Source organism: Hippocampus guttulatus, chromosome 19 (assembly GCF_054856545.1).
Source record: "Hippocampus guttulatus isolate MCC_2025c chromosome 19, RoL_Hgut_1.0, whole genome shotgun sequence".
NCBI classification, from domain to species: domain Eukaryota; kingdom Metazoa; phylum Chordata; class Actinopteri; order Syngnathiformes; family Syngnathidae; genus Hippocampus; species Hippocampus guttulatus.
The window spans coordinates 9280703-9308133 of record NC_141279.1 but is presented as its reverse complement, the minus strand read 5'-3'; the positions used below and the strand labels follow the sequence as shown (position 1 = coordinate 9308133).

At 47.2% G+C, this 27431-nt stretch overlaps 1 protein-coding gene across 3 annotated transcripts; it reads left to right on the top strand.

The window, feature by feature from the left end:
• Window positions 1-114: 114 nt before the first annotated feature.
• Window positions 115-27237, top strand: etv4 (ETS variant transcription factor 4). 3 transcript variants are annotated; one of them, XM_086137841.1, is made up of 19 exons: window positions 115-384; window positions 1581-1640; window positions 2425-2635; window positions 2727-2784; window positions 3109-3232; window positions 3730-4860; window positions 4976-5180; window positions 6162-6280; window positions 6648-6738; window positions 6843-6890; window positions 10505-10558; window positions 21636-21768; window positions 22174-22359; window positions 22439-22779; window positions 24145-24213; window positions 24904-24951; window positions 25553-25728; window positions 26379-26480; window positions 26539-27237. In XM_086137841.1, the coding sequence occupies exons 8-19, from the start codon at window positions 6224-6226 to the stop codon at window positions 26764-26766; spliced, it is 1533 nt and encodes a 510-aa protein (XP_085993967.1). In that variant the 5' UTR covers window positions 115-384; window positions 1581-1640; window positions 2425-2635; window positions 2727-2784; window positions 3109-3232; window positions 3730-4860; window positions 4976-5180; window positions 6162-6223; the 3' UTR covers window positions 26767-27237. The 3 variants fall into 3 exon arrangements, with proteins under 3 accessions (XP_085993967.1, XP_085993969.1, XP_085993968.1); XM_086137843.1 differs by having other exon boundaries at window positions 115-388; XM_086137842.1 differs by having other exon boundaries at window positions 3109-4860.
• The last annotated feature ends 194 nt before the right edge of the window (window positions 27238-27431 follow it).

The window sequence follows — 27431 nt, the reverse complement described above, 5'->3', positions numbered from 1 at the left end:
TGTCGATGGGGGTTTTTTTATTCCCACATATTATTAAAAAAAAAAAACAACTCGTATATCGTAAATGTTTCATCTCACAAAATTTGAAGGAATATTGAAACATGGATTTTTAATGTGAAATTTTAAAAATCTGAATTTGAAAGATCCTTTGTTTAATATAAAATTCAAAGCAACTTGAAGTAAAAAAAAACGGCGTTGCATCCTATTGACTTTGTCTGTAACTCCACTGTCAACCACTAGATGGAGGCACAATAGTTCACTTGACACGCTTTACGCTTGAAAGAAGAAGAATGAAAACGGGAAGTACTCCAGCTGTGGCTAATTGCGAAGATGATTATCACCGACTCATCTTCAATGCTCCTTTGTACGCCGACAGAGTACAACGTTAGTAGGTTAATTTTAAAATATATATCTATGTCTGCCATTATTGATGTATATTGTTCGATGATGATAAATCAGAACTAAGTTGATAAATAGAGAAAGGTATATAAATATCCATTATGAATACAAGAGAAAATTGACACAAGAGTGTCACGGTGTGGAAGTATATAATCCCGATACAAACCAAAAGTTGTAAAAATATCACGGTTAAGGGTAAAGTATGAGCCTTAATGGAGACTTCTTTCTTCTTACTTTTTTCTTTTCTGATTGATATAAAAATGATTTATTAGATACAATCACATAACGGGGTAGGACTAGATAAGTTTTTTACTTCTTCCTACTCCCTTGAACATAACTGTTGAATGAAGATTGATTTCTTTCTTTTTACTTTTTTTATCTACCTTATTTTCTGTCAAATTATTACTGTATATATGTTTTATGTTCAATAAACAAACAAACAAACAAATGATCATATCTCTGTTTCGAAAAAAATGGGATTTGTTTACTGCAAACGCAGAGATATTGGTACTCTCTCAGTATAGGATATGACGTGTGTTAATGTGTTTGTAATTTTTTTGAAAGGGTGTTGGGAAACCTTTTAAAAAACAATTTCTGTAAATGTTAGAAAACATGCTCAGGGAGTATTTCAATAGGGGCAGCCTGCAATGTAATTTCAATTCATTATTAACAGTTACTTTGTGAACTAAATATAATCAATTACTGATGATGTACTATCTTAAAAAGGCTAACAGATGAGGTTCCACTTTACTAAATCGACAAAATGTTGATGTTGCACTTTTCTCAAAAGGACCCACACTATTGATGTTACACTTTTGTAAAAGGAAGACAAACTATATACTATATAAGAAAGTGCATTTCCGTTTACAAACACACCCAAAAATTCAGTTTTGCATTTTGCCCCTTTTTACTACCAATGATCTCCCAGCCGTGACTTTAAAACCCAGATACTGTATGTACTATGTACACACCCGTGACGCGCCTAATGAAATGTCCAAGCCCCCTACTTGTTTGGACAGACTTTGAAAAAGGAGCGTGAAACCCCCCTGGGATAGTGAGGGGCACTTGCGTGCACCAGCTCTCAAAAGGCTAAAATAACTTGCTATTAATGTGTCTTGAACTCGTGATCCGGGCTGCCATTGTGTTGGATTTCTGAATGTCATCTTTGTCGTCTTCCACAGTGGACGGTTTGATGGCGCTCGCTGGGTGGGGAGGACCCAAAAAAAAACAACCACGGTTCTGTAAGTGACATGCTTATTTTGTATCCACACCCAAATTAGCATGTCGTGTTAAATGGCATCTAAATGGACATGTGGGGTGACAATGGAGGGAGGGGAGTGTTGGAGTGGGGGGGGGGCAAGGGGGCTCATGGCATAACACGCAGGCATCAATAAAGATCCTCTCTGTCTCCTTCCCATTGAAAGCGACAATGTTCCCCACTACAACAGTTGCCTTTGGTGACTTTTTTTTTCTTTTACAACCAATTTAAGAGTGCAAATATGTGTCTCTGCGACTACTTACACTATTCACAAGCCAGAGGTCCAAAACCTTCCACTGTTGTTATGCTCGTCAAATCACAACTTGGCACCAGAACAAAGTCATGCTTGCCCACTTAAAATCAACGAAGGAAACTTATGAAACTGCCCAACCCGTCTAAATTTGCTGATGTGTGATGTTTTCCCATCTACAAGTTGGTTGCAAAAGCCAATTAAGTAACTGGAGCTGCAGATTAGAGGCACTAACTGGAATGTTAGGCGAAATAGTTTACGGGGCGGGGGGGGGGGGGCTTAGAGCGTGCATATATATTACATTTGGCAGCATGAAGTGCTGCCTTCTTGAGTGAAAATCCAACCTAATCTTTATGGGCATTCACTGTGTGGGGAGGGAGGATTGTGTCAGTGTGTGCCTTGTGCGTTTCCCATTGGCAGCTGAGCCGTGCAGCTGCACGGCGACCGCGTCTCTTGAGTGCAAAGCAGCCCTGTAAAAGCTCCAAGCTTTTGTGCTCACCTGATTGATCTCCGGCAGGGGCCGGACCGGCCCAGACGGGGCAGACGAGAAGGCCCGCGCGCTCCTCGGAACAAGCGAGCCAGTGTGCTTGTCGGAGGAGGTCGGTCCGCAGGTGGCTCGCCCGGGCCCACCGAGCCTCATCGCTTGCCAGGGTCGTCTTGTCCTCGACACAAATGAGGCGTCCCGGCAACGCCGGGGCCGCGCGGGGAATGACCGACCGGAATTAAATGTAAGACTTGCCAAAACACATTTTACATTTGAAAAAAAGCACCAAACCAAACATACGAACCAATTGCATTGCTTTTGTACTCGGACCCAAGTCCTGAATAGGAGGAGGATTACTTTGCTGCCATCTGGGTGCCACTGTGCTACGTTTTGGTGAGTTGAACAGATCCATGTAGTGCTTTACCACCCTTTTTTTCCCCAAGGAACTATGTGATGGTACGTTAAGGAGCTTTTTGTTGTGCTTTAGTGCCATCTTATTGACGAAGAACTACATTGAAGTGATTGAGGCTCTCCATGTACTATTTTGCTTCCATCTTGACCAATATTTTCATCCATTGAGCAATGTTTTTTTTCTTTAGTTTTTTGTCAGTGGTTTGAAACTAACAGCCAGCCACTCTACCTGAGCTCAGCAGGAATGCATCGACGAGAAGTGAGTCAGTGGCACAGTATTTGTAATTCGGCTTTCTATTATGAAAGCGCCCGAGGGCCCGGCAGCATCATGCTGAGACGCTCCGGTTCACCAGCCTTTGACCTCAGCAGGAAGCGCCGAAGCACTATTTACAGACACAACAACAACGTGCTCGTGCGCGCTTCTTCTCAGGTGCGTATTGTTCGCTTGCTGGCCGCGCCTCGGCTTCCTCGGGCCTTGGCGCGGCACTCGCTGCGAGCGGGGGCCCGCTGTTATTTCGGGTGACCCCCGGAGGAGAAAAGTGGAAGTTGTGCGTGTCCGGGCACAAGCGGGCATGCGCCGCCCCGCCCCGCCCCTCCGTTCACACGGCCGCTGTTTGCACGGCCCTTTATTTTCCCTTTGGCGCGGCTCGCCCTCCAAACAAAAACCTCCCCCCCAAAGCGTGAGAGTGTTTGCTTAATAATTGTGTTCGCCAAGGCCTACTGGGCACTAGGTGGTTATTCCGGGATGCGTTTGGAGAACAAAACGTGATGACGTGTCCCAACGCTGCGAGAATGACACAGACGGGCAAAAAGATGGCAGAGGTTCCGTTCATGAGTCCCAGAAGGGAGATTCACTCCGACCGGGTTACTGGATCGCTCTGCCACTTTATTTTATGAATATTTGATGAAGTAAATTCTCTGTTGCAGTGATACTCAAAGCGTGTGGTCTCGAGTACCGCGATGGCGCTTCGCCGGCTCCCTGCACGGGACGTGATGAAATCACTCAATGAAAGCCACGAACAGGAGAGTATTTCGATATATTTAAGAGTGCACGTTTAGGAAGTATTTCATAACTTCAAGAGTGTTTAGGTCGCTTTTGGGGAGTATTTTCAAAGGATTCGGGTAACTTTCGGGAGTATGTAACAATACTAAAAATATTTTGCTAACTTTTAGTGACTATTTGAGTTGACATGGACCGACGGCGCTTCGTCACTTCAGCCCCCGCTGTCAGTTTGTCTCGGCGTGTTGCTCTGGGAACTTTTTAAGATATCCTTTATTTGTCCCGCAATGGGGAAATTACATTTTGTCGTCCAAACGGTGCGCAAAGACACGCGGCCGCCTCTCCGCTCCCTCTGCTGCCGCTCGGTCGTCGTGTGTCACTCACTCGTGGCGTATTTGTCTCCATCGGCAGACGCAACGGCGCTCCTTCCATCCCGCTCAAATCGATAAGCTCTCAGAGCCCAAAGTGTCTCCCATCCGTCTGTCTGCCCGTCCGTCAGCGCTCACGTCTCTGCTGAGCAAGCTGGACGCACGCAAGCGCGACACGAGCGCCGGCCCCCCGAGCCTCCACCTCCTTTGTTTCCAATTGGAAGACGTGATGAAGAACACATGTGCTTCCGAGACGTGCGCCATGACTCAAAGTGTTTCTTTTTCTCCCCTCCGGACACGTATTGTAATCACATGGCTTTCATTTTGGGTGTAAATATTTTATGGCGCCCTGTAAATATTACTGTGGCGTTTCTCATACGCCGACACAAGAGCTGACGTTGAGAAATGGAAACGGGCAACAAGGCTTTGATACAGCAAATAAGCAGTGAAGGGATTTTATAGATGCGTAATTTTATTTTATTTTTTCGTAATAACACTTCCAATTTGAGTCGATTTTAAACCATCAATGTTGCAGCATTATAACGGAAATTTGAGCACAGTGAAGGAACGCATGTAGACAGATAATACAACAATCCTCACTGACGTGTATTCTTTATTCTCTGCAAAGAACAACTGCTCTTGCTGCAATGTAGAAGGAGCAGCATACCTTGGAGCTGAAGCAAAAAAAAGGTACAAGCTTTCAAAATTTTTTTTTTTAACATCAATTCAAATTTTTTGGGGTGGCCAGGGGCCAGTCAGATTTCATTTTCTCCATGTTGCCCTGTCAATCTAATCTGTTCTTCAGAATGAGTCATGTTGGCCCATGTAACTTCAACTATCTGAACAACGGACTGCCATCAGATTATACAATGATGTCATCGAGGGCCAACTTTTCAGCATTCTTCTGTTCTCTGATTGGTTGGCCAGAGTAAAACTTGCGACGGCCAACTTTGACCACACGCCGTTAGCCATCTACATCCATTCATATTGTTTAATAATAAGCGTCTCTGGTGAGTATGATGTCTCTTTATTTGAGGAGGCTATTGCTTTTGTCCTGTCATAAGCTAAATGTATTTTTTTCTGATCTGCTCGAGGCGACGTGCACAGTTTCTATAATGGTGACAGTGGTGAAATTAAAAGGTGGATTGAGTCAAATGCAGTGACCCATCACTGTCCTGTTCTGTCGAGTTCAGTCGCGATGCTCCTGTGTGCAGCGTTGAGAAGTTCTTTTCGACAACATTCATGCCTTTGTGTTTTTCTACTGAAGAGGCTAACATCTTTGTCGTCGCCATGCGTTTTGTGGACTTTCAAACCGCAAGAATGCGCGGCTTTGGGCCGATTTACGTCACATTCAGCGCCGCTTTTCCAGTTCTCGGAGAAGTGCGATGCAGTAAATAGCGAGAAGAAAAACAAGCCAGGGCAGGTTTTTTGTGAATGAGACGTTTCTCCCCCTCCTCCCTCTCCCTCTCACTTTTTTGTGAATGAAAAACAACTGTAAAGTCCTGCACGAAACTTGAGCCCTTTTGAAACGGCGCCGATTGGCTGGTGTGCGCCTGACCCCGCCTCTTTTGTCTCCGTGAAGAGTTGCGATTGGCCGAGAGGCGGGGTGTAAGTCTTCATTCATAAGTCGCAGTATTGAAAAAAAAAGGCTTGAAACCGGAGCCCCTGAAAGAGGAAATGTACCAATCGCGAAGCTATTTTGGTCAAAAAGGAAGAAAAAGTAGACTAAAATTGTGTTGATCGATCTTGTTAAAGCGGATTTAATCGCGCAAGACATTGCATTGTGTTCAAGTTTAACGTAAAGTGTTACAAATTGTCACAAAAGCGGAGACAAGCGCGCTGTGCAATCACTCGCCATCACTGTCCCTCGGCGTCACCCCCCCTTTCTCTCTTTTTTTTTTTTTGTGAATGGAGCTCATTATACATGCATCCTCATTCAGTCCTCCCCCCTCCTCTTCCTCACCCTTCTTCCTCCCTCCCTCCTCGTCAAGCTTTTGCAGGCTGCGCGGCCGTCCGCTCCGCTTGGGCCCAAATGACCGCAGACGGCTGACGGATGGACCGTAGCATGGATGCATACTTGGACCAGCAAGTGCCTTTCACTTTCGCAAACGTACGTATGTTTCCGCGTGCACTTTTTGAGTTTCGGGGGTCTTTTGTGGGGTTGTTGTTGGTCTCTTCTACGCGCGTGCACGAGTCTGACTTCGGGCTCGAAACCGAACTCACGCCCGCGTTCTTGCTTACTTTTTTTCTTTTTAAACTTACAACAGCACCTCGTCAAAGCTTTCTTGGTGTTGGTTCCGTGCGCCAAATGGTCACTTCAACTCGTTTTCTATGCCCCCCCCCTCCGAAAAAAAACAACAACGTGTACTCAGTTCACGAGCCTCTCGACCTACAAAAGTTCCAACCTAAATATTTTTTTACTGTCAAATGTGTGACTTGCATTTGTCCAAGTGTTCATCATGTGGGTTGTTGTGCAGAAGTCTCAAGGAAATGGGCCCCCAAATAGACTGTTGATGGCCGCCAAAAGGAAATACATGGACACAGAATTACCCCCTCAGGAATCTGAAGGTAAAGTCCACTTTATTCGAAAGTAATGCCCCCCCCCCCTCCCCACTACTGTTGTTTTCCTCTCTGGGTTTGCACTTACTGTACGTGTCTTGCGTTCTCCGTAGACCTCTTCCAGGATTTAAGCCAACTCCAGGAGACGTGGCTCACAGAAGGTAAGAGTTTCTTCACGTCTGCTTCTGAGAAGCTGTGAATTTTATCGGGTTGGAGTGGTCTGCGTTCTCTTTTGAAGATACAAAGGTAGCTGGTGTCGGCAATGACGGTGACACATCATCAGCCTGTAACTGACTCAGAGGAGTCACTCGTGTTATTTGTCCTTCAAGTTGTGTAATTGACTATCGAGCCTCCTTAGCTATTGTAAGTTGTGCAAGTCGACTGCGCGCAGGATGGTGGTTTAGTGGTTTTGTTCATAACCGCAAGACCCTGCAGACTGACAATGGGGCAGCATGATGGGAAAGTGGTCATGACATTTGTTTCACAGTTGTGAGGTAAGGGTTCAAATCTGGGCTCCCGTACCAAAAACCAGCACGTTAGAATGATTGAAATCTGGTAATTGTTCAACACGTGTGAAAGGGAGTGCATTGAGTACATTGTGTACCCTCGCCCAGTCCACATGATCATTAAGGGACTGGCTATTTGACATTTTTTCTGTTGCTGTCTTTATTTGATGCTATGAATAGCGTGCTAATGGTGCTCAACGCAACTTTATTTAGAAATCACTTTCAAAACAAACATTGCTGCAGACAAAGTGCTGAGCGTGGAGTCAAAATCAGACTTCCAAAAATCAAAGGCAGTTAAAACAGAAGAATTAGGACCTGAAAACCGTAAACTCCATAAAACGTCGTCGGTTAGCTAGCAGGCTCGCTATTACGTTTTGCGAAATTACTCAAGACAAAACCCACCCAGACATTTCTGCGAGAAATTGAAAAGTTACACATTTTTTTTGTCATCGATTCACTTCATCCAGGCAAATAGACGGTTACTTTTCTGCCACCAAATGCATCAACGTACAGGATGCATAAATGGAGGCGAATGGAAGGTAGGAGCCATGTTGGCTTATTGATTTGGGCCCTGCCGGTATGTATCACTCGTGGCAGCAAACATGCAGATCTAGCGCGAGGCTGCTACTGCTGCTGCTGCTGATGACGACGATGATGTGAGCGCTAATGGAGTCATTATTCCGCTTTGGGCACACAAATAAAAGCCGCACGTTACCCTGTGGTGGGAAGACGAATACATTGATTGCCCTTTTTTGTTGTCGCATCTAGCGCTTTGCCATGATGCGAAGTAACCAAGCACAATTATGACATTGCTTCGAGTCGATTCATCTGAATATACTTTTTTTTTTCTGAAAATGGATTTGTTCGAGTTAGTCAAGAATTCTCAATAATGGGTTTGAGTGAGTGTTTTTTTGGAAACATTCAAGTCTTGATAGGCAACCCCCTGTGCTCCCCCTTTTTTAATTTTTTTTATTTTTTTTAAAAAGGTGTGACGACAGCTACTTGTCGGACCTTCAACTACAAAGCTATTGTACCACTTTTATTGGCTCTGGTCTTTTGTTTATGTGTGAGTCCGGAGACTGGTGTGAAGTGAACTTGTCGCTTTCGATTCCGCATGTGAAAAGGCCGGCCACGTCATTGTCAGGCCATAAAAACAACAACAACAAAAAAAAGAAAACGGTCGCTGAGACGTGACGTCTGAGGCCAGGGCACTGTTGGCATTTACGTTGTGGTTTTGAAGTCAAAGGGGCTCGTGTGAAAATCACATTTAGAATCTATAATTCAAAGAAACAAAACGCACTCTCGCCCTGTAAAACCGCACAGGTCATGCCACTAAACTACACAAAAGCGCTGCATTTAACCCTACGGCAAAATATCCTTTTCAATGGAAAAACAAAAATGACGTGACTAATCATAGTCCTGATCATAAGTGGTGGCGGGGAAGGTCATGTGACATATCGACCTCTTTTGGTAAACGCATCTGAGCTGAAGCGCAGCAAAGATGTTATTTAACTTGAAATAGCGGCTTGAGTGCAGACCGTCTCCTTTTCCTGTCGCATTAATTAAAGACTTTATCTCCGGCGATTGCACTTGTGAGGGATTTGCCCCGATTGTAAATGCTAGGGAAGTTCAGGGGGATTTTGAAACAAAAAAATTGGTTCTCCCTTTTGGCCATGATGAGGAGGAGAGCGGAAGCGGCGCATGGCGAGCGTCGGGGAAGCTTGTTGCGTCTTGTCTTATTGGGCCTCAGGTTTGTACGCCCAGGAACTCCCACCGGGGGAGCGGAAGGGGGCTTGTGTGTGTGTGTTGATTTGAAAACACACTTTCCTTCTTGTGACGACTTGCATCTCAAACTTCCTGGAAGCGTTGAAAGTAACAAAGTACATTGACTATGCTTAACTACATTTTTAGGTATGTGTACTTTGATTACGTGACCACGATGACGGCAGATTCGGGAGACGGCAATTTTCGAGTTCACAACAAGCAGCGGTTTGGCGGATTGTGACCAATTCTTCCAAAATAAAGAGGCTTCAAGCAATTGATTTCCGCTCCCATTTGAAGTTTACTGTAAAACTCAACATAAAACAAAGATAATTACACCTTGTGTTTTGGAAACAACCACATAGCTTTGCCCGAGGAAAGTCTGTTAGCTTAATGCTCGCACACGATGCAAAACCCCTCAGACAGACGACCACTTAGCCTCGATGTACGGGGGTTTGAAAAAGTCTTCTGTAAATCGAGTTGAGTAATATGAGAATCCTCACAGGCATATATTCTTTATCCTCTGTTTAAAAGAAAAAGTCTTATAACTATCTATAGTGAGTTGGTCATGAAACTCTTCTTCATCAATGTTTCCATTAGATCCAGCGGGAAAATAGGGATTAGCCGGACGTGCGCGGCTAAACGTCGGTCAGCGGCAGCCTCGAACCCTTTCTCTCTGTGCTCTGCGCATTTCCACATGAGACATTTGCTCGTATTTGGTTGAAATTCTACGAGCGCGTGATTTGACGGCCAGCTGTTCATGTTCACTGCAGAAATCCAGAGCGAGGAAACGTGCCAGGTGCCGTGACAAAACGCCGACTCGGATGCCACTTGTCACTGACGCGCTGACTTTGTTTAGCCAAGTCGCAGTGGTCTGGATTCTGTCCGCGTCCTGCGTGAAGAAGCGCTGGATGAAATGATGGATCTGGAATTGGGGGGGGGGGGGGGCATGGCAATGCTCAGCGATTCCTCACCGCCCGTTTGTCGCTTCCAAAAGCAGCCAATTCTGTGAATGAAAGTCATCCCGGGTGGACGTGAATGAGTCCAGTCAGCGACGGCGGCCCAGGTGCAAGCGGCCTCAGACAGGCGCTATTGTGCTGTGGGCCGGCGTTAGGAATCCCCTTCCATTCACCATTGTGTTGCCTGGACGCGGGGTCGCGCGCGCACATGCAGGTTGGAAATAAGTGCCAATGCGCCGCTGTCGGGGTGCGGAGGTCAGAATCCAACCCCCCACAGCCCCACCGGCATGTTGTTTGCTGCGCTCGAATGAATGAGCGAAACGCTGAGGAGCAAAATAGTCAGAAAGCTCGTCATGTGACTTTCCATTGCGTTGCACTTCCACTCGCATCAGAGCACCCAGGTGGAGTGTGTTGAAAATCAGCTTCCAAGCTTCCTGGGTTGGGGTTTAAAGCCTTTTCCGAAAATCTTGTTGTCATTTCACATCGAATTCTGTTGCTCTGAAAGTTTGACAAGCTACTTATATGAAATTTTCTGTCTCTTACTTCCAGCTCAGGTTCCTGACAGCGACGAGCAGTTTGTTCCGGATTTCCACTCGGAGAACTGTGAGTACTGCACTTGGACTTTTTGTCCTTCCGGAGCTCATTTATCCAACGAATTGTTTTCGGGTCTGATATTGTTTATCTCATGTGATCTGGTGTCACTCAACTTACTCGTGTAGTTTTTGGCCCGATGTTGGGACGGCGAGGTCAAACGTGGGGCGGCGGGGGCTCTGGAACTTAAAAAAGATGACAAAAAATTATGTTGTCTCAAGAGTGTGGATGTTCACCTGTCACAAGGGGGGGCTCTGGAAAGTATCGTGCGCGGCGAGCAGCGGTTCGTTGCAATCTCCGCGGCCGACAAAAGCCAGGACACCAAAGGGCCTCGGTATTGTGCGCCGCCGCCCGCCGTTTGCATACTCTTGAAAAGCCGAGAGGGTCCGGCCCAGGAAACCGGTAGAAAAGCGGATTCAGGTCTAAAGATGGGGGACGTCAAAAGGGAAAGCAAACTATTTGAATGTACTTCCCTTTTATTAACAATGGCGCGCCCGCATCCAACAATCCATTCATGTGGACGCTGCGGTGCGTCTTTATGAAGCGTTTGGCAGCTTGGAGCACAGGTGGGCGACTGGAGACACATGACTTGAGTCCGACTTAAGTTGACCGGTTTAAGACTATCCCCGGCTTGAACTAATGAAAGACTTGACTTGACGTGGACTTCCTCCCACCTTTGGCTTTGTGGGAACTTGAAAGACGTGACAGGCAGCGGCGGGGGAGGTGTCACAGGGGACATCCGTCTTTTGTGTGTAAACACGGCGCCGTTTCGACCCGCATGTGTCACGATCCTCGCGTGACACATTCCCGCCCGCAACTTTGTCGCCGTCCATTAGGCCACAAAGCGCCGGCGGAAGCGCAGATGAACCCGAGGGCGCGCGGGGGTCATGTCTACTTAAGCGCCTCCGGCCCGCCGTCATTTGCGGGGTCACGTTGGGGCTCCGCTTTGGCAGCCACTTCATTGAAAGGCGGAGGGACGCTTTGTGTTGACGGACGGCGTCCCTGCTGCTCACAGCCACTCCGGCTCTCCGCCTAATGTCACACGGGCGCTGACGTTAGAAGATCTCGTGGTTTTGTCAACTTGCGGCTTGACAGGTCGGCAGTGAAAGAATCCGCTTTGGCCCACCACTGACCCACTCTTTCCGTAAACTTTAGTGAGCCGAGGCGCCTATTTTCTATGAGAGGAATCTCAACGGCACACCGCAAAAAAAATAAATAAGTCATTGAAAGTTCCAAATGTATATCCAATCCAGTGATTCCTCATTCAATGTGGAAGTTTCGTTGCAGGCCCGCATTTCACCCTGACCAAGTCAATTTGGGAGTCAATCGAGACAGACTATTTGAGCTCATATATATCTATAATTTTCTTGCTAAGCTAATATTCATTTCATTCATTATATCTTTGTAATTAATCGGGCAATTATTTGGTCATCATAATTTTATCCTGCCAAATATCGGATTCGCCCTAAAAAAAATAAAATAAAAATCATATCGGACGGACCGTAATTGTTTTCATTCAAGCTGTTCTGATAAAGTTGCCGCTGCCCGCTGTTTTTGGCTCCGTGTTAGTTTCCGAGCTTCGTCAAAAGCCGCCGATTGGTGGTTTCCCTCTCTGGGTCAACACAAAGGGACGACGGCTTTGGTTCTCTTGTCGCCTTAAGATCTGAAACGCTAAGAATGGAATCGGTCTTAATCCGCTGCCAGGAGTGAAAAGTTCAACCGGTGTTGGAATTGAAAGACGTCTGTGCGGGTGACTCACCTGTTATTGAAACTCGCGCGTGTTTGCGTCGAAACGCATAAAGCCCGACTCTCATCCCGCTTGGCTGGAGTCTAATTGATGCCTGCGGACAAATGCGACACCCCGAAGAGCCTGTTTACCGTGTCTGCTTGTTACCTGCCTGGGTGTGGCCACCAGCAGGCTTCAAGAAAAAAAACAAAAAAACACGCACGCACTTTAATAAGACACAAGGGAATGTCACAGTGAGGAATTGCGCAAAACCAGCACATCTGTTGACTTTATCTGGTCTGCTGCCTCGCTCTCGTCTCGCGAACAAGCGTAGAACTGTCTGCGAGGTGCCGTAGTGGGGGTCGTCCCGTAACTTTTTTGGGGTGGGGTGGGGGGGCAATTTGCTGACTGCTCGACTGCTGATGTGTTGCTGTTCCTCATTCTGCATTGACAGCGGGGGAAATGTTGACGCATCTCATCCCTGCCGACACAAACAACGGCATGCGTGTCTGAACACTTTCACCAGGAACGGTGTCGTTGTTGGAACGAGCGCCCCACCAAAATGGATTTTGCTTTTTAGGCTGATGTCATTTCTGACAATGATTAATCGGATGATTAAAAGAAAACAGAGGCAGAACATGTCCATCACTTTGTCCTTTAGTATTTATTTAGCTGTAAAAGGAGAGTAAAACTGGCAAAAATGTGGCATTTAAAAAACATTTTCATTCTATTTTTTTTCCATTTTTGGGGGGGAGGGTGTGAATCTCATTAGCTTTGCATTTATGTTGTGATGTGTTTTTGATGGCTTGAAAGGCTCCATCGGCTGTGACAAATTTTGATTAGAGGTGGCTTGATGTGTCCCTAATTGTGTTTTAATGCTGATCAAAAGGATGTTGTTGTTGTTGTTTTTTTGGTAGCAGAGATATTTTCATTTTGAAATTTTCACAATGCAAATGTTACCATGCATTGTAATTATTAGCCATGACATTTAACATAAAAAAAAATCCAGCTGTTGCCGAAAAAACATGGCAGCTTAGTAATCGGTGCCAAAAAAAGAGAAACATTTATTGATTTAAAACAAATGTTGATCAGTGTTCTGGACACACCCACAACGCACGTGTATTCAATGGCCTCACATGTGTTTAAATATCATCAAGTCCCCAAATATGTGAAAACAATCCAACGCCGCATATTTTCCTGCCCTGAAAGTCTCGTGTCGTCCCGAATCCCGACTATTGTTTCGTGTGGCGGCCACAAGCCACCCTTCACCGAGACGCCGAGAGCGCCTTGCTCTTTGTTTACACTCGACGCGAGCCATTCATAAATTTTCTTCCCCGCCTGCTTAAGAGGAAGTGTGCCTCTCGGCTGCGAGCTCCTTCGTTCTCCATTCATTGAAAGAAAAAAAAAACACCCCACCACCCTTCCCGCCCTCATCCCTCTTTCCAAGTGGATACTCCAAAGCCCTCCCTCCCTCCCTTCCTGTGTGTGTGTGTGTGTGTGTGTGTGTTGAATTCTCTGCTCCTTCACATGCACGCACACAGAGTTTGAGTGTTCCAAGATGTGAACTAATCCAGTGATTTCGGAGCTGTATGGGACGATTGTTTGGTTTTGTGCCTTGCAGTAATTACGTAGGAAGTTGCGGCCATCGAGCGCCGCTGCGCTCCTTTTCAGGGAGAAGACGCGAAAGGGGGCGAGGGAGAGCAAGGCGCCGCCGGAGTGAATGGCGAGGAAGCAGAGTGAAAGCGGCCGTCGAAACCGCACTCAATGTTCCGTTACGGAACCCGGCAAATTTTTGCGCCAATTCTGTTTACCCCAAATGAGTTAACCGGCAGTGGAGAACATTCATTTGCACTTTTAGTTTCATTTGGTTCAGGATCGACGTGATGAGAATAGATTACAAACTAGATAGCAGCCCGCGGCTTCCCAAATCAGTTCAATGTGAAGATGTCCATTAATGCAAGCATTCACACATAAGGACAATGGCGGCCAGGTGCATGCGTGTCCATATTTGGCACCGTTTGCTAAGCTACCAAACGGGTAGTAGCCTGGCAGCTTAGGTAAATAAAAATTTAAAATGGCTTCTCCTTAAGGATGAAGATGCGTGAAAATAAATAGACACACAAAAACTCTTTTCAAGTTATAGCTAGTGAACCACAGTTTGCGCTTAAAAGGACTTCGATTGGCTGTGCGCCTCCGGAACATGCAGCTCCGTCGTCGGCAGTCTTTTTCTTTTTCCAAAATAGAGGTGCTATGCAACAGCAAAAACAGCCAGGTGCCTGCCAGAAACAAGCGCACAAGCCACTAGTGCGACGCCTCTTTGGCACACTTGAGTCCTCTCAAGTCAGCACACACACACGCACACACACACACACACACGCGTGCACATACGCAGCAGCGGTTTTATGAATGGGCTGCTTGTGAAAAGCCAGCTGAGGCTGGCGAGCCTTCATTCACGGCACCTAAGAGACACTTGTTTTTGTGCTCACTTTTTTTTTTCTTTACAGCATGACGACATCTCTTGATGTCATCTATTCACCTGAACTTTCGCTGCCGCGAATGCAACTTTTGGTTAACTTATTTGGGGAACCTATCATCCAATATTCTGATCTTGCTGTTGACGTGAGGGGAGGAGCTTCGTTTGGTCAATCCGTAGCCCTGTCTCATGGAAAAGTAGTGCATCGCCGGCATCTGGTGACATTGATAGTATCGGTAACTAATTTGTTGTATAAAAAGACCCGACGTGCCGCTTTAAAGCCGTTATGCAGTTCATAAAGTACTTGGAGAAGGGGGGCAGTCAAGTTGGGTCAGAAACATAGCTTCATGAATAGATAGAGGTCTGTGTGTGGGGGCGGGGGGTGCTTACTCTTCCTGGAACCGTAATGAATAGGCTCACAATGATGAAGAGGAGACTTACCAATTGAAGTTGTCAAGTTCAGACGGGCTGATGTGTTCAAGAAAATCAGGAAAATTGCATCTCTGCTTTAGTTTCACTCTTCGTTTGTTTGCTGCGCAGTAAGACGAGCTATTTCTTTGGCCACTATTCCTGTTTAAATCCTGTCCAGTGTATACACACACACGGAGTGCACGTGATTATGTTGACCTGCTGACACAAGCCAGTAGGCGTGCTGGAGCCGCCGGGCTTGGGGGCTTGTGTAGCAGAGTTCTACGCTATCGATCTGCGGCCGTCCCCTCCCCCCGGAGGAGTCACTGATGGATGAGTTGATAGAGATAAAGTGCCGATAAATCAGCTCGGAAAAAGAGAGTTAAGACACGTGTGGGTCACGATGTGTCATGAAGCATTTAGAGAGCTCCATCATGATATCGGGGGTGGGGGGGGGGGGGCTTGTTCAGCAGATCAGTAAGAATTGTGTGTTGCTAATTTCAAGACAATGGTCTCCTTGTATGCTAAATTGAAGATAATCCATTAGTCATTTTTTATTATTGTTAGCCAAATTTGTGTGTGTGTGGGGGGGGGGGTGCATGATTGATTATGACATTGCAAAGTCCACAATTGTTCATTTAGGTTATGCAAGTCGGAAGTCAAGTCCATTGCTCAATCATTGTATAGTCCGCCGTGAGCCACTTGGCACTCAGTAGCTGTGCTTTTGTTAGCTAGCTAACTTAGTTGCTCTCAAGGTACCACTGCACATTGTGGTTGTACATTACATGGCGTACTGTTTCCGCCAAATAGCTAAGCCAACGTTTCCTCCCGAAAGCTCCTTGCGTGCACAATAATCCCATCAAGCAGCAGGAGCTCATTATATCATCTCAGTAACGTGCGGATGCATCGATTGCGCCATTAAACATTAAGCGGGGATGGCTATATTGGGGGGGCGGGGATAAGGAACGAGGAGTCAATATGGTGTCAGATTAATTACAGCTCGCCCTCGCCTACAGCGAGATGTCGCTCTCGCGGCGCACATTCTGGGACAGCGATGTATTGTCCTGCAATGTGAGCGTCAGATTTACAGCGGCTCGATGGCCATTTTGTCGGAAGCGCAAACGTGGCACATTTGGAAGTGAAGTGGACAGCGGCGGAGGGGGCGGGGGGACATGTCAGAACATTGACGCATCACGTCAAGGCTCGATGGCGCGCGCAGGGTTTATCGCCCTCCTTAATATGGGACACATCTATAAGGGTCTTTTCCTTTCCTACGAAAACCAAAATTTACATAATGATCTCCTGCCATCATCGGTACTTGCACTTAAGTTGAATTACAGATACTGTGCTCGTGTAAACAAAACAACAAAAAAAAAAGACTTAAAATACAGCAAGATCAGTGCTAGTTACCTAGTCCGTGGCGTTTTGCGTTGTGTGTTCGCATTAAGCGAGCAGATATTTGTTAGGGTGTATTATGTGATTTAGTTGAAGACACAAGACGTAATTCTTTTTGATTTAAATACTTAAAACTCAAGTGAAGAACAGATTCTTGAACCAAACAAAAATTGACTTCAGTCACTTTACGTAAATGGTCGCCACGAATTGCTGCCACGCCAACTGATCTGTGGGCGACACCCTCGGACAAGTCGGTTCTCACCGTGGCAGACGAGGAGTGCGTTTTTTTTTTTTTTTTTTTTTTTTTTTTAAACGCAGAGGGAAGTGAAAGTGTGACATTTGCAGAAAACCACGGCAACGTATGACGGCTGTGGGTCACACGCGCATCCTGTTAGCCAACGATTTTGCCCTCGGTGATGGGGGAAAAGATGGCACAATTCTTGATTCTTGAAAAAATTACCGTTGGTTTCCTTTTCACAACTCACTGTTATGCATGATAAGATAGACGTATCCACTTGTTTTGTAAGGAGGACAGGATTATGCGTAGCAAGGTGTTAGGCCAAACAATACGCGGTTTCCTGTCAATGCTATTAAAAATTCATCCATCAGATAGGAGAGCACTAATGGATCCAAGGGGGGGGGGGGGGGGGCCACTGTGCCGATCTGGCTGCCGCGTTCGTCCTCGCCGGCTTGCTGGCTGTGCGGCGACCCGAGAGGCGCGCACATGTCGCGCACATGTTAGCAGGCGCGCCGCGCTCCAGCGAAGGCCTGGATGGCCTTCTCTTGCCTCACTTCCTCTCCCGCCTGGGTGTCTCTCTGTGATTTACAATGCCAGAAAGCAGAAATAGATTGATGACATTGTAATTGCTTTTGTGTGTGTGTGTGTTATTTTGTTTTTTGTGGCATAACCCATAGAGATCCTGCAAAATTGGAGATGGTGCGGCCTTTGCCTTTGAAGTGGCATATTGCTGTAATGGCAAAAATAAAACCCAAACTAATAATAAACAGCAGATTTGTGACTGTTTTTCTCTGTTGCAAAGTTAAACAAATACTAAAGGACAACAAACAATAAAACAGTCAAATGGTCCGCCTGTAATTCATAAGGAACCCAAAAAGGCATTCTGGTGTCCATTCCTTTTTTTTTTTTTTTTAATTGACAGCTATCAGTTATCATAATATAATCCTTGTTGGAATTGTCATAGCCATCAAAAAAAAATCCATCTTGGTCAGGCCCAAGAAATGTTACGGACTGGCGAACCAACGTTAGCTTTACCTTTGGATGGTCCGTAGAGCCGAATGCTAGCAAACAATGCAAAGCGCCATAGACGGGCTAACGAATAGCATCGGTGCTATGTTTTTTTCCCTGTTGAGAGGTTGGAATGGATTCATAGAGGGCACGGCGAACATTGCATCCCACAATGGACAGCGGTTTACTCTGCTTGGAAATTGTAATCAAACGAGATATTTTCCCAAGCAGAGCGGATGGAGGTGGTCTATCTGGGCTCGTGTTTACCGTTTTAGATTGTGTTGCTGTGCGGCTAATGTCGTTCTTGTCAATCAATAGCTTCCTTTTTAACCTTTCAAGCCAGCGTGGTAGCGTTGTCTTCAGTGGCCTCATTGATCGACGGCATTTGGCGAGCCCGGGGGTGGGGGGGGGGGGGGGGTTAACACAAAAGGCGGCCGACAAGAAGCAGATAACCCCCCAGGAAGGAGTTAAGGAAGAACTTGGCTCTTGTCTGCACATTTCTTTTCTGAAATTTCGTCTTTTTAACGTCACAAGGTTCCGGTGGTGTTTGACACACGGGCTGATGTCTGCTGAGTTCCTGCCAACGAGGCTGTCGTGAGCCGCAGGCTTCCAGAGACTCGAGACTTGGCAAAGTTTTGCATAAACATCCCGTTTAAGAGTGTCCAGATGCAGTTGCGTCTTCGTCTCGGGCTTCCCTTCCATGGCTGCAAGAACTTGGTCTTCGGGAACTCGCTCAAGTCCCGGCCGGGACTCGTTGACCTGAAATGAACACTCTTCCGGTGCCTGTCACGGCTGATTACGTCATCGTTGGCGTGGAGAAACGGTGACGATTTCCATCTCATTTGGCAGCGGTGTGCCGCACGCGCCGTGGGAGGAGTTCATGCGTTCACTTGAGTGGTGCTAAGATTGAAAATGGCTGTTTTATTTTGAGCATAAAATTTGCTGGCATGATTGTTTTTCAGGCAATGACATCCTGGAGTCGCTGGCTTGCATTTGCAAACGATAAAAGAAGTAAAGCGGTCAAAATTGAAAGCGCCATGACAGCGCGTCTCTCCGGACTGCTTATTTTCGTGTGTCGCGCTCATCCGGGCTTGTGTGTTTTAGGGATCCCGCCGGAATCCCGCTCGACGCATATTCCCACTCGTGCGACTGAGCTGAGAGGCCCATTGTGGCAACGTGCGCTGGACGGATTGGGTGGAGTTGAAATGGGGCTGGGGCTGAGGGCTTGGGGGTGGGGGGGGGGGCATCCCGTGCCGACCTGGCCCATCCCGGCCCGGCCGTCTCTCATGATTTGTTTGTGGTCCGTGCATTGAATGGGAAGCCCCCCTCGCCCCTGCCCTCCCCCCCTCTGATGTAATGATCCCTTCACTTCCTAAAGCACTCAGCCATGACCGTCGCCTTTCTCCCAGCATCCACCACCGCTGACCACCGTCGACATTTACATATGTAAAACTACGTCCCCACCCACCCCCGACCCCGCCGTCAGCCTGTCTGAGCCCTCGACGATCGGAGGTTGCTCTAAAATTCCAGCAAATAGACAAAGCCTTATGTCATCGTTTATCCTTGGGCGGTAGAAGCGCTTCAACATCCTGGTTCTCATGACGATGCCGATAGGTCAGGTCAGGGACTCGAGTGACATGACTCGACTCAAGTCAGATTTGAGTCACCAGTTTTTGGTCTTGGGACTTGCTTGGGTCAAGTAGCCATTCAGTGGCGAATCGGATGACTTGAGTTGCGACTCGACGCCGCTTGACTTGCTCCATTTCTGACACAGTAGCTTGGGGACTCGCTTTAAACTGTAAACTGGAAAATCTGGCGACTGGTTTGACTTGGTTACACGTACCGCACGTAATCTCTATCTCAGCCGTGAGCCGAAAAGGAGCTCGTATCTTCCAAAATAAAAAGCAGAAAAGGACCCATGGAACATCTCTCTCCCTCTCTCTCTTTTTTCCGTTTACACGACTGCCACTGCCTTGTAAATGTAGACACCATCATTTATTCGAGCCCTGGCTTTATTTTCATTCAGGGATTATTTTTGGAAGTGCATGTTTGATTCAAGGAAAGTCCGCCCAGAGTGAAGACAGGCCTGCCTTCCCTTCCCTTCTATGGGGACTTCAATTTGTTATGTCATTTGAAAAAGTGCATATGTGCACATAAGACATTAGCTTCGGGCTAGTTAAAAATGCGGGGAGGATTTTTCTTGAAAAAGTGATTTTCATCACTTTACGTTTTTCTCCCAAAAATCTTCATAACTTTGTCCTCACAAAAATATAATCATGACTTTGTTTTTTGTTTTTTCTTTGTAACTTTTTCATTCCTCTGGCATTCAAGAATACACGTGGCAGTTACCTTTTAATTGCCATTCAAGGATTTGTGCTCTGAAAAGGATTTCAGGAGCTCAGCCCACCGCATCAGGCCAATATTCCGCACCAGCGCTTGCGCTCGCTGACTTGTGTACACGCCCAGGGAGGTTCGCGGGGTGCGATCTCTCAAAGCGGGATAAACGCGCAAGAGTTATCGTTGTCGATGCTCAGGAATCACGCACTACGAGCCCATAGGAAGAACAAACAAAAAACATTGTTGGTTCATTCATGTGGTCCTCTTTGCGTGAACAGAAGTGCATTTTCTTGAAGCAAGCCCTTCCAAAATGGTCAAGCGCTTTCACTTTCGGGCCACACATGCTTGCTGCTCATCTGTTTTTTTGTGAATGAAGCGCAATGTGCAATTATCCGGACTGCCTCTCCCCCTCCGCCTCCACACACACGAGCACACACAAATGCAGGTACACACCCACAGAGATTCCAGACACGCATATGAATGAATGCGCCCCTCCCCCCACAGCTGGAAGTGCACAGCTGCTGCTGTTTACCCTGCTGGGACCAGAAAAACATCCTGTACGCGTCTTGGACCGAAAGCCTCCCCTCACATAATAAACACCAGTCCTCGGCACAGCTTGAAGCTTCACTTGGGATATTTTTCTTTTGCTGGGGGGGGGGGGGTTGGCATTAGAAAGTTCCACCAGGAGCACCCCTCATCCCACTCTAGCTTTTCCTTTGTTTGACAGCTTGATTTGAGTGTGCAGATATGAGACTTCCCTATGGTGGCCATATCAGCTGACGTGTCCGCTAAAAGTCAACATCTGCATGCAAATAGGAACAAGTTCCCATTTGGTGCACGTGTGCGTGTGTGTGTGTGTGTGTGTGAGTGTGGACAATTGGCACGCAGGTGTGACGTTTGCTTTCGTGGCAGACATGTTTAGCTTTGAGGAAGTTTGCTGTTGTGTCTGCAAGAGTCAAGGCAAAGTGGGCGAGGAGACTTTGGCCTGGAATGTGCCCATGTGTTTGCTATACACATACACACACACACACACACACACACACACGCAAGCAATGTGTTGCATGTGAAAGATGTTCAAGTGCTTAAATGTAAATATCCTGCCCTTGTGTATTGTGCCTCTGTGTATAATCATACTCGAGTGACACCAGACAAAGGACTCGCGTGTTGTCATATGACAATAAAGTCTTCAGGTCTCTATCAAGGAAATATACATTTGCAGTGTCAATTTGAAACGCCTCAGAGAAGTGCTTGACTTTGGCTCGCTGTTGACCCGATGCGTCCAACGCGGAGTGAAAACAGTACACTTTTTCAAAATGAAAATACCTTTGCAAGCCGGCAAAATGTTTACTTAAAGTACAAATGCCAAGTTCAAAGGTCCTAAAAATGTTTCATCTGTTGTCTCAATAACCAGAAACATTGGGAAAGCATTTTGACAGCGAACGTCCCGCTCCCTTTGAAGCGCCGTGCTAACCGTGCGTCTTTTGTCTCTCCTGCGTGTTGATAGCGGTGGCCTTTCACAGTCCGCCCGTCACCATCAAGAAGGAGCCACAGAGTCCGGGTTCGGACCCCAGCCAGTCGTGCAGCCACAAGCCCAACTTTGGCTACGTGGCCAATGGAGAGCAGTGCCTTTATGCCGGGTAAGCATCGGAACATAGCCTTTGGCCTCCAAAACTCTCGTCGCAATGTTCGAGTCCCAAGAGAAGATTTTTGTACCAGAGAGGTTCTTGTCATGAGAGAAGAAGTTGAAGTCCTAAGAGAGAGACGCTTCTCGGTCTGAGGGAAGGTACTCGTCCAGAAGAGAAGGTTACATTTCCAAGAAGGGGTTTGTCCATCTCCGAGCAGCAAAAGAATGAGACGCCTTCCCCACGCGCTCCACTTTGCCACAACCAATGGCCGTTTTCACGTGTAGAGTTTGGCATTCAGTGACACTGCTCTGCCTTTGCTGTGAGCTCGAGGGCATGAAAAAAAAGGTGCTTGTTTGCGAGTCTCCGTTCATAATGCCGTGACGCTATATCTGGAGTCTGTTTGCGTGTCATCCGCAGCGCCTATGAGCAGAAAAGGCCCGGCGCCGGGGTGGCCAAGCGCTCCTGCCCGGGCACCCCCTTGTCGCCCATGCAGCAGCACTACTCGCCCAAACCGGCGGCGGCCGGCCGGCCCGATGCGGGTTACATGAACCCCGCCGCCGCATCGCAGCCGCTGCCCAGCAACGCGTACCCCCTCAATGGCAGGTGAGTGAGCCCAAAATTTGGTCGGCCGCCCGTGTAAGTTTCAAGTCGGAAATGTCAATCTTCTCTCTCTCACTTGCAGATATCAGGGCCATTCGGGAGACCCCCTGGGCCCCCAGTTCCCCGCACCGTCGCAGGCCTTCCAGCGAATGCCCCCCGCCCCGGCGGGCCACGGCTGCGGGGCCGGCGGCTACCACCGGCAGCACTCGGACCCCTGCGCGCCCTACCTGCAGCAGAGCTTCAAACAAGAATATATGGACCCCCTCTATGAGCGGGCGGGTCAGGTGGGGGCGCATGGCGCGGCACCAGGGCATGGCCGCGGGCCCCACGCGCCCCAGCACCACTCGCACCTGCACCCGCACAGGTTCCCGCCGGCACATATGATGGTCAAGCAGGAGCCCGCAGACTACACCTACGACGCAGGTGAGAAGCAAGGACATGAGGACGGTGGTCCTTTGAGGTCAAAAATAAGAAAATACACACAAGTGTCAGGGCCAAATTGGAAAAAAAAAAAACTCAATCTCACGAGAAAAACGTCTCGGAATAAAAGTATACCTCGTAGTTTTTTTTTGTTTGTTTTTTTAATCCCCAAAATGCTTTTCTCGAATAAAATAATTTTATGAGAATAGCCTTTATGTTTCTAGACAAAACAAATCTGGATGCTTTTCCTAAAAAAAAAGATCTTTATTTTTCTCAGCTTTCTTTTTTTATTTATTCTTAAAATCCTTAATCTCTGAAATAGGTCTTTTTTTTTTAACCACAAAACAAACTCATTTGGATTGGGAGCAAAGTGAGCATCTTGAGCGTTCACACTGAAGTGTTTTCGGTGGGAAAAAAAACCCAAAATAAATCCTCGTGAGGCAAAACCTCAAGCTCCCGCCTCCCCTTCATTTTATGTCGTCTCAGCCATCTGTGGAACAAAATGTCCGTGTAAAGAAGCAAACTTTTTCTCCTTGAGCCACGGGACTCCTCCTCCGCTTCACTCCTTGGACATTCAAGGGTGGTGGGGGGGGGGGGGGTTCTTTTCTAGCACATTCACACCTTCCCCTTCCTGCTTTCCAAAGTCTTCCCTCCCCGCTCTCCCTGGTTGCGGTAGAGGAATTTCATTGAGAAAATGGAGGGCAGAGGAAAGACTAGAGTCCCCGGCGGAGGCTGCAGGGTTTCACGTTGCACCGGCGGCTTCCTTTCGCTGCAGCCCCATCAACTCCTAATGGAAAAGTGAGCGAGGCTGCAGTAACCCGAGCCTCTCGCGAAGGGGCGGAAAGGGGGTGGGGGGGGGCATTTGGGTATGAAGGAGTTTTGAATCGGCTCTTAAATGCAAAACCAGTCCCCCCACCCCCCAAAAAAGCAGGAAAGAAAACAAAAATAAATGTAAGACTTGGACCCGACGACCACAATTCAACGCTGGTTGACGCCCCCCCCCCCCCCCCCCCCCCCCCGGGCCAACTGTTGGTGCCGCCGACTCATTCGGAGGTGACACCGAGATAGGAAAAAAAAATGCAACGTTTTGAGAAAATGATGAATAATTGTTGAAATGTGACAAACCGTCGGGTCACTTGCGTAGGCGGGCGCACACTCGATGGCATCTTATCGAGAGCGTTGCATTCCGCCGCATTGACTCACTGCTGCACCTTTTGTGCGCATTATGCTGCCTTGTTTTTGTTCCGAGGACTCACACACACACTGTTTCTCCTGTTTCCCTGCATGGTTTTTATTGGTTTTCTAAAGCTATCAATCTCCACACCAATTTGAGAGTTTAAATCAAGCTTCCATTTGACATGTTGGTAGATGTGTCCGGATGCCCTTCCATGTACCACCACCGTGAAGGCTACCCGACCTCCCAGCCGACCCCCGAAGGTAAAGCAAGGGTTGCTCCTCAAACACTTTCAAACTGACACTTGGTTGACTTTTATTTTTTTGCAATCTAAATGGGGTGTAAAGATTCACTCCCTTCGGCCAGGTGTCTACATAGACACACTTTTATCAAATTTTCCAGAGGAATTGGTTTACTAGCGTTTCCAAAGAGAATTTCTCCCCCCTAATAAAAAAGAATTTTTTTTCCTACAACGTGAAAAAACAGTTCTTAAAAAAAAACACTTTACAAAGAAAATGTAAAAATGTGGAAAAGAAATTACTGCAAAAAAAGCGCCTTTTCTCCCCCCCAAAATTAACTTTTTTCTTTTTAAATGACAAATATTTTTTTTACCATTTCACAACATATCCCCCCCTCACTATTATCCACCTTTTTCTGGAAGTTTGTTTTATGGAAAGGTCACCCCCCCCCCCATCCCACCTCCAGAATGCTTTTTTTTTTCCTGGAAAAATCAATAGTCTGAACATGTTTGCATAGGCTTGTCCCTCTTCCTGTTGAGCCTGATGGTAGTTTTTCATGTGTGCGACCCCTAAGGTGTCTTCTGTCGGGAGCTCCTTGCTCCCTTTTTAAACTGCAAGAGATTCTCCTTGATTCCCGAGAGCCTCTTCTTGTTGTTGTTGTTCTTTTGTGACGCACTGACGCAAACGCAAATGTGCTTGTTGTTGTGGTTGCAGGTTATGGGTTCGAGAACGACTCCCGCGTGGTCCCGGAGAAGTTTGAAGGTGAGTTCTGTCTCAGAAGGAAACGCAATACGCCAGACTTGACGTTGAGTGGCTTTTGTTTCAGCGTGAGAAGTAGTCACTGATGGTGCGGAGCGCCTCAGGGCGCTGACGTGTGCCCCTTCTCACCGGTCGCGTGTCTCGCATTTCCACACTTTTGTTTACGGCGTACAATCGACCTCCGTTTGCTAATATGGTTTCGTGCGGGTCAATATCCCCTTGTTTGTCTTCAAGCGGAACCGGGTGAATGCTGTGCGTTCGGTACCTTACTTGATTTAATCCACATTGTAACGCAGCCACGACCACGTCACAATTAAGGAATGCAATATGACGGTATGCAACTGTGATACGTATAGTAAGGCATTAAAACAAAGAGACACAACACAGAAATGTTTGGAATGACACGACAACTTTATTCCTTTGGTTATTTAAAAAAAACACACCAAAAAAAGAAAAACCCCACTCCCAACAACCAAAATAATTTGCTGCAGTAGAGGGGGCACCGTGGTAGGAAAGACCCCCTTTAAAAATGTCCTCCATCTTTTTGATGAATCAGCGTGTGGCCCCCTCATTATCATTTTCACAACTGTTGTCTTCTCCGCAGGCGAGATGAAGCAGGAAGCGGGCGGCGGCGTATTCCGCGAGGGAACGCCTTACCAGCGGCGAGGCTCGTTGCAGCTGTGGCAGTTCCTGGTGGCCTTGCTGGACGACCCCGGGAATGCGCACTTCATCGCCTGGACCGGCCGGGGGATGGAGTTCAAGCTAATCGAACCCGAAGAGGTACATGCAACCCCGTGCACTTTCCAAAACGCCAAAAGATGATCCCAAAGCCCCGGTGAATAGGAAAGTAGTCATTGTCATGAAACATACACATCAAGTCCGTTCACAGCATTTTACGGCCAAATAAGCTATTCAAACAAAAAACTGTCGCCGCCGCAGCCACCACCAAAGAGTGAGTTGTGTTCTCGTTGTAATTGTGCTATTAGCAACGTGGTTATGAGGGGGCATCCATTTGCGGTGGGTCCAAACACTGGTGCGCACTTCCATTATGTTTTCACAAGGCATTAAAAATGTACGAGTGCAATTAGAGGCACGGAGCACTCAGCCATCGCACAAACATGAGGCTGGAAGACGCTGCAGTACTCCCACCGTTTTGAAAAAAATATGGGACAAAGCATTTTTTAAAAATAATGAAATGATTTATACATGATGTAAACTGAGGCGATTTCTTTTTTTAAAACACTGTATTGTTAAGACTTTTGTAAAATGATGACTGTAGTAAGCCCTGGTACTAAATTGGCACTTTGGCTGGATAGAAAAACTGCAATTTTTTTGACCAGTTTAAATGTGAACATTTTTTTAAATCAGCCTCCCGAAACCGCAGTCTCGAGTTACCCAGTAAGGCGTGTTAACCAAAAGGTCCTGCGCAGGTGGCCCGACTGTGGGGTATGCAGAAGAACCGCCCCGCCATGAACTACGACAAGCTGAGCCGCTCTCTGCGCTACTACTACGAGAAAGGAATCATGCAAAAGGTAAAGTCCAACATTTCCGGCCCATTTTTGTCGGTCTAAGCGTCGATCTGGCGCGCAGGTGGCGGGGGAGCGCTACGTGTACAAGTTTGTGTGCGAGCCCGAGGCGCTCATCTCGCTGGCGTTCCCCGACAATCAGCGGCCCAGCCTGAAGGCCGAGTTGGAGCGCTACGTCAACGAGGAGGACACGGTGCCGCTGTCCCACCTGGACGAGGGGGGGCCGCCCTACGTTGCCGCCGAACACCCGCCCCACGCCACCCAGCCCTATTCCAAAGCCTACATGTATTAAAAACGCAGCCCTCCCTCCGCTCCCTTGCTGTATCTCTGGCAAACGTCTTTGCGGCATTGAACCTCCCCTGACGATAAAACCTTCGTTGCGCTACGGGCAAAAAAAAAAACAAAAAAAAAAGTGATGTGAACCAATTTTGCAATTTTCAGCGGTCGACGGTTAACTTTATTTTTGATGGCTCACGAGTAGTTCGAAATCTGAGCCGTGATTGCTCGTGACCTGAGCTCCAAATACGCGACGCCATTTTCAGTCGCCGGCAAGAGGCAAAACGCCTTTTTCCAGGCTCACGAAAAAGACTTAACTTTTTACTGCTGAAAATTGGTTAGCATCACTTTGAAGCATTTCCATCCATGTGCTCCCCCCCCCCCCCCCCACTTGTATATACAGCTCTGGTGTTTTCGTGCTAACTTAATCTCACGAGGGAGTTTTATTAAGAGATGCCTTAATAAATACTTAGTATATATGTATATATTTCAGAACCTGTCATCTTATTTTTTGTGTTTGAGTGTCAAACGAAAGTTTCTGAAACTTGTCAATCATCAATCCATCCAACGTGAACGCCGCTTCTCCCGAACAGAGTTTTGGTGGGCGCTTTGAGCGGGAGGCCAGCGACACACCAAACTGTTCACCGGTCGCACGGCAACTATTGCCGCCGTCACTGAGTC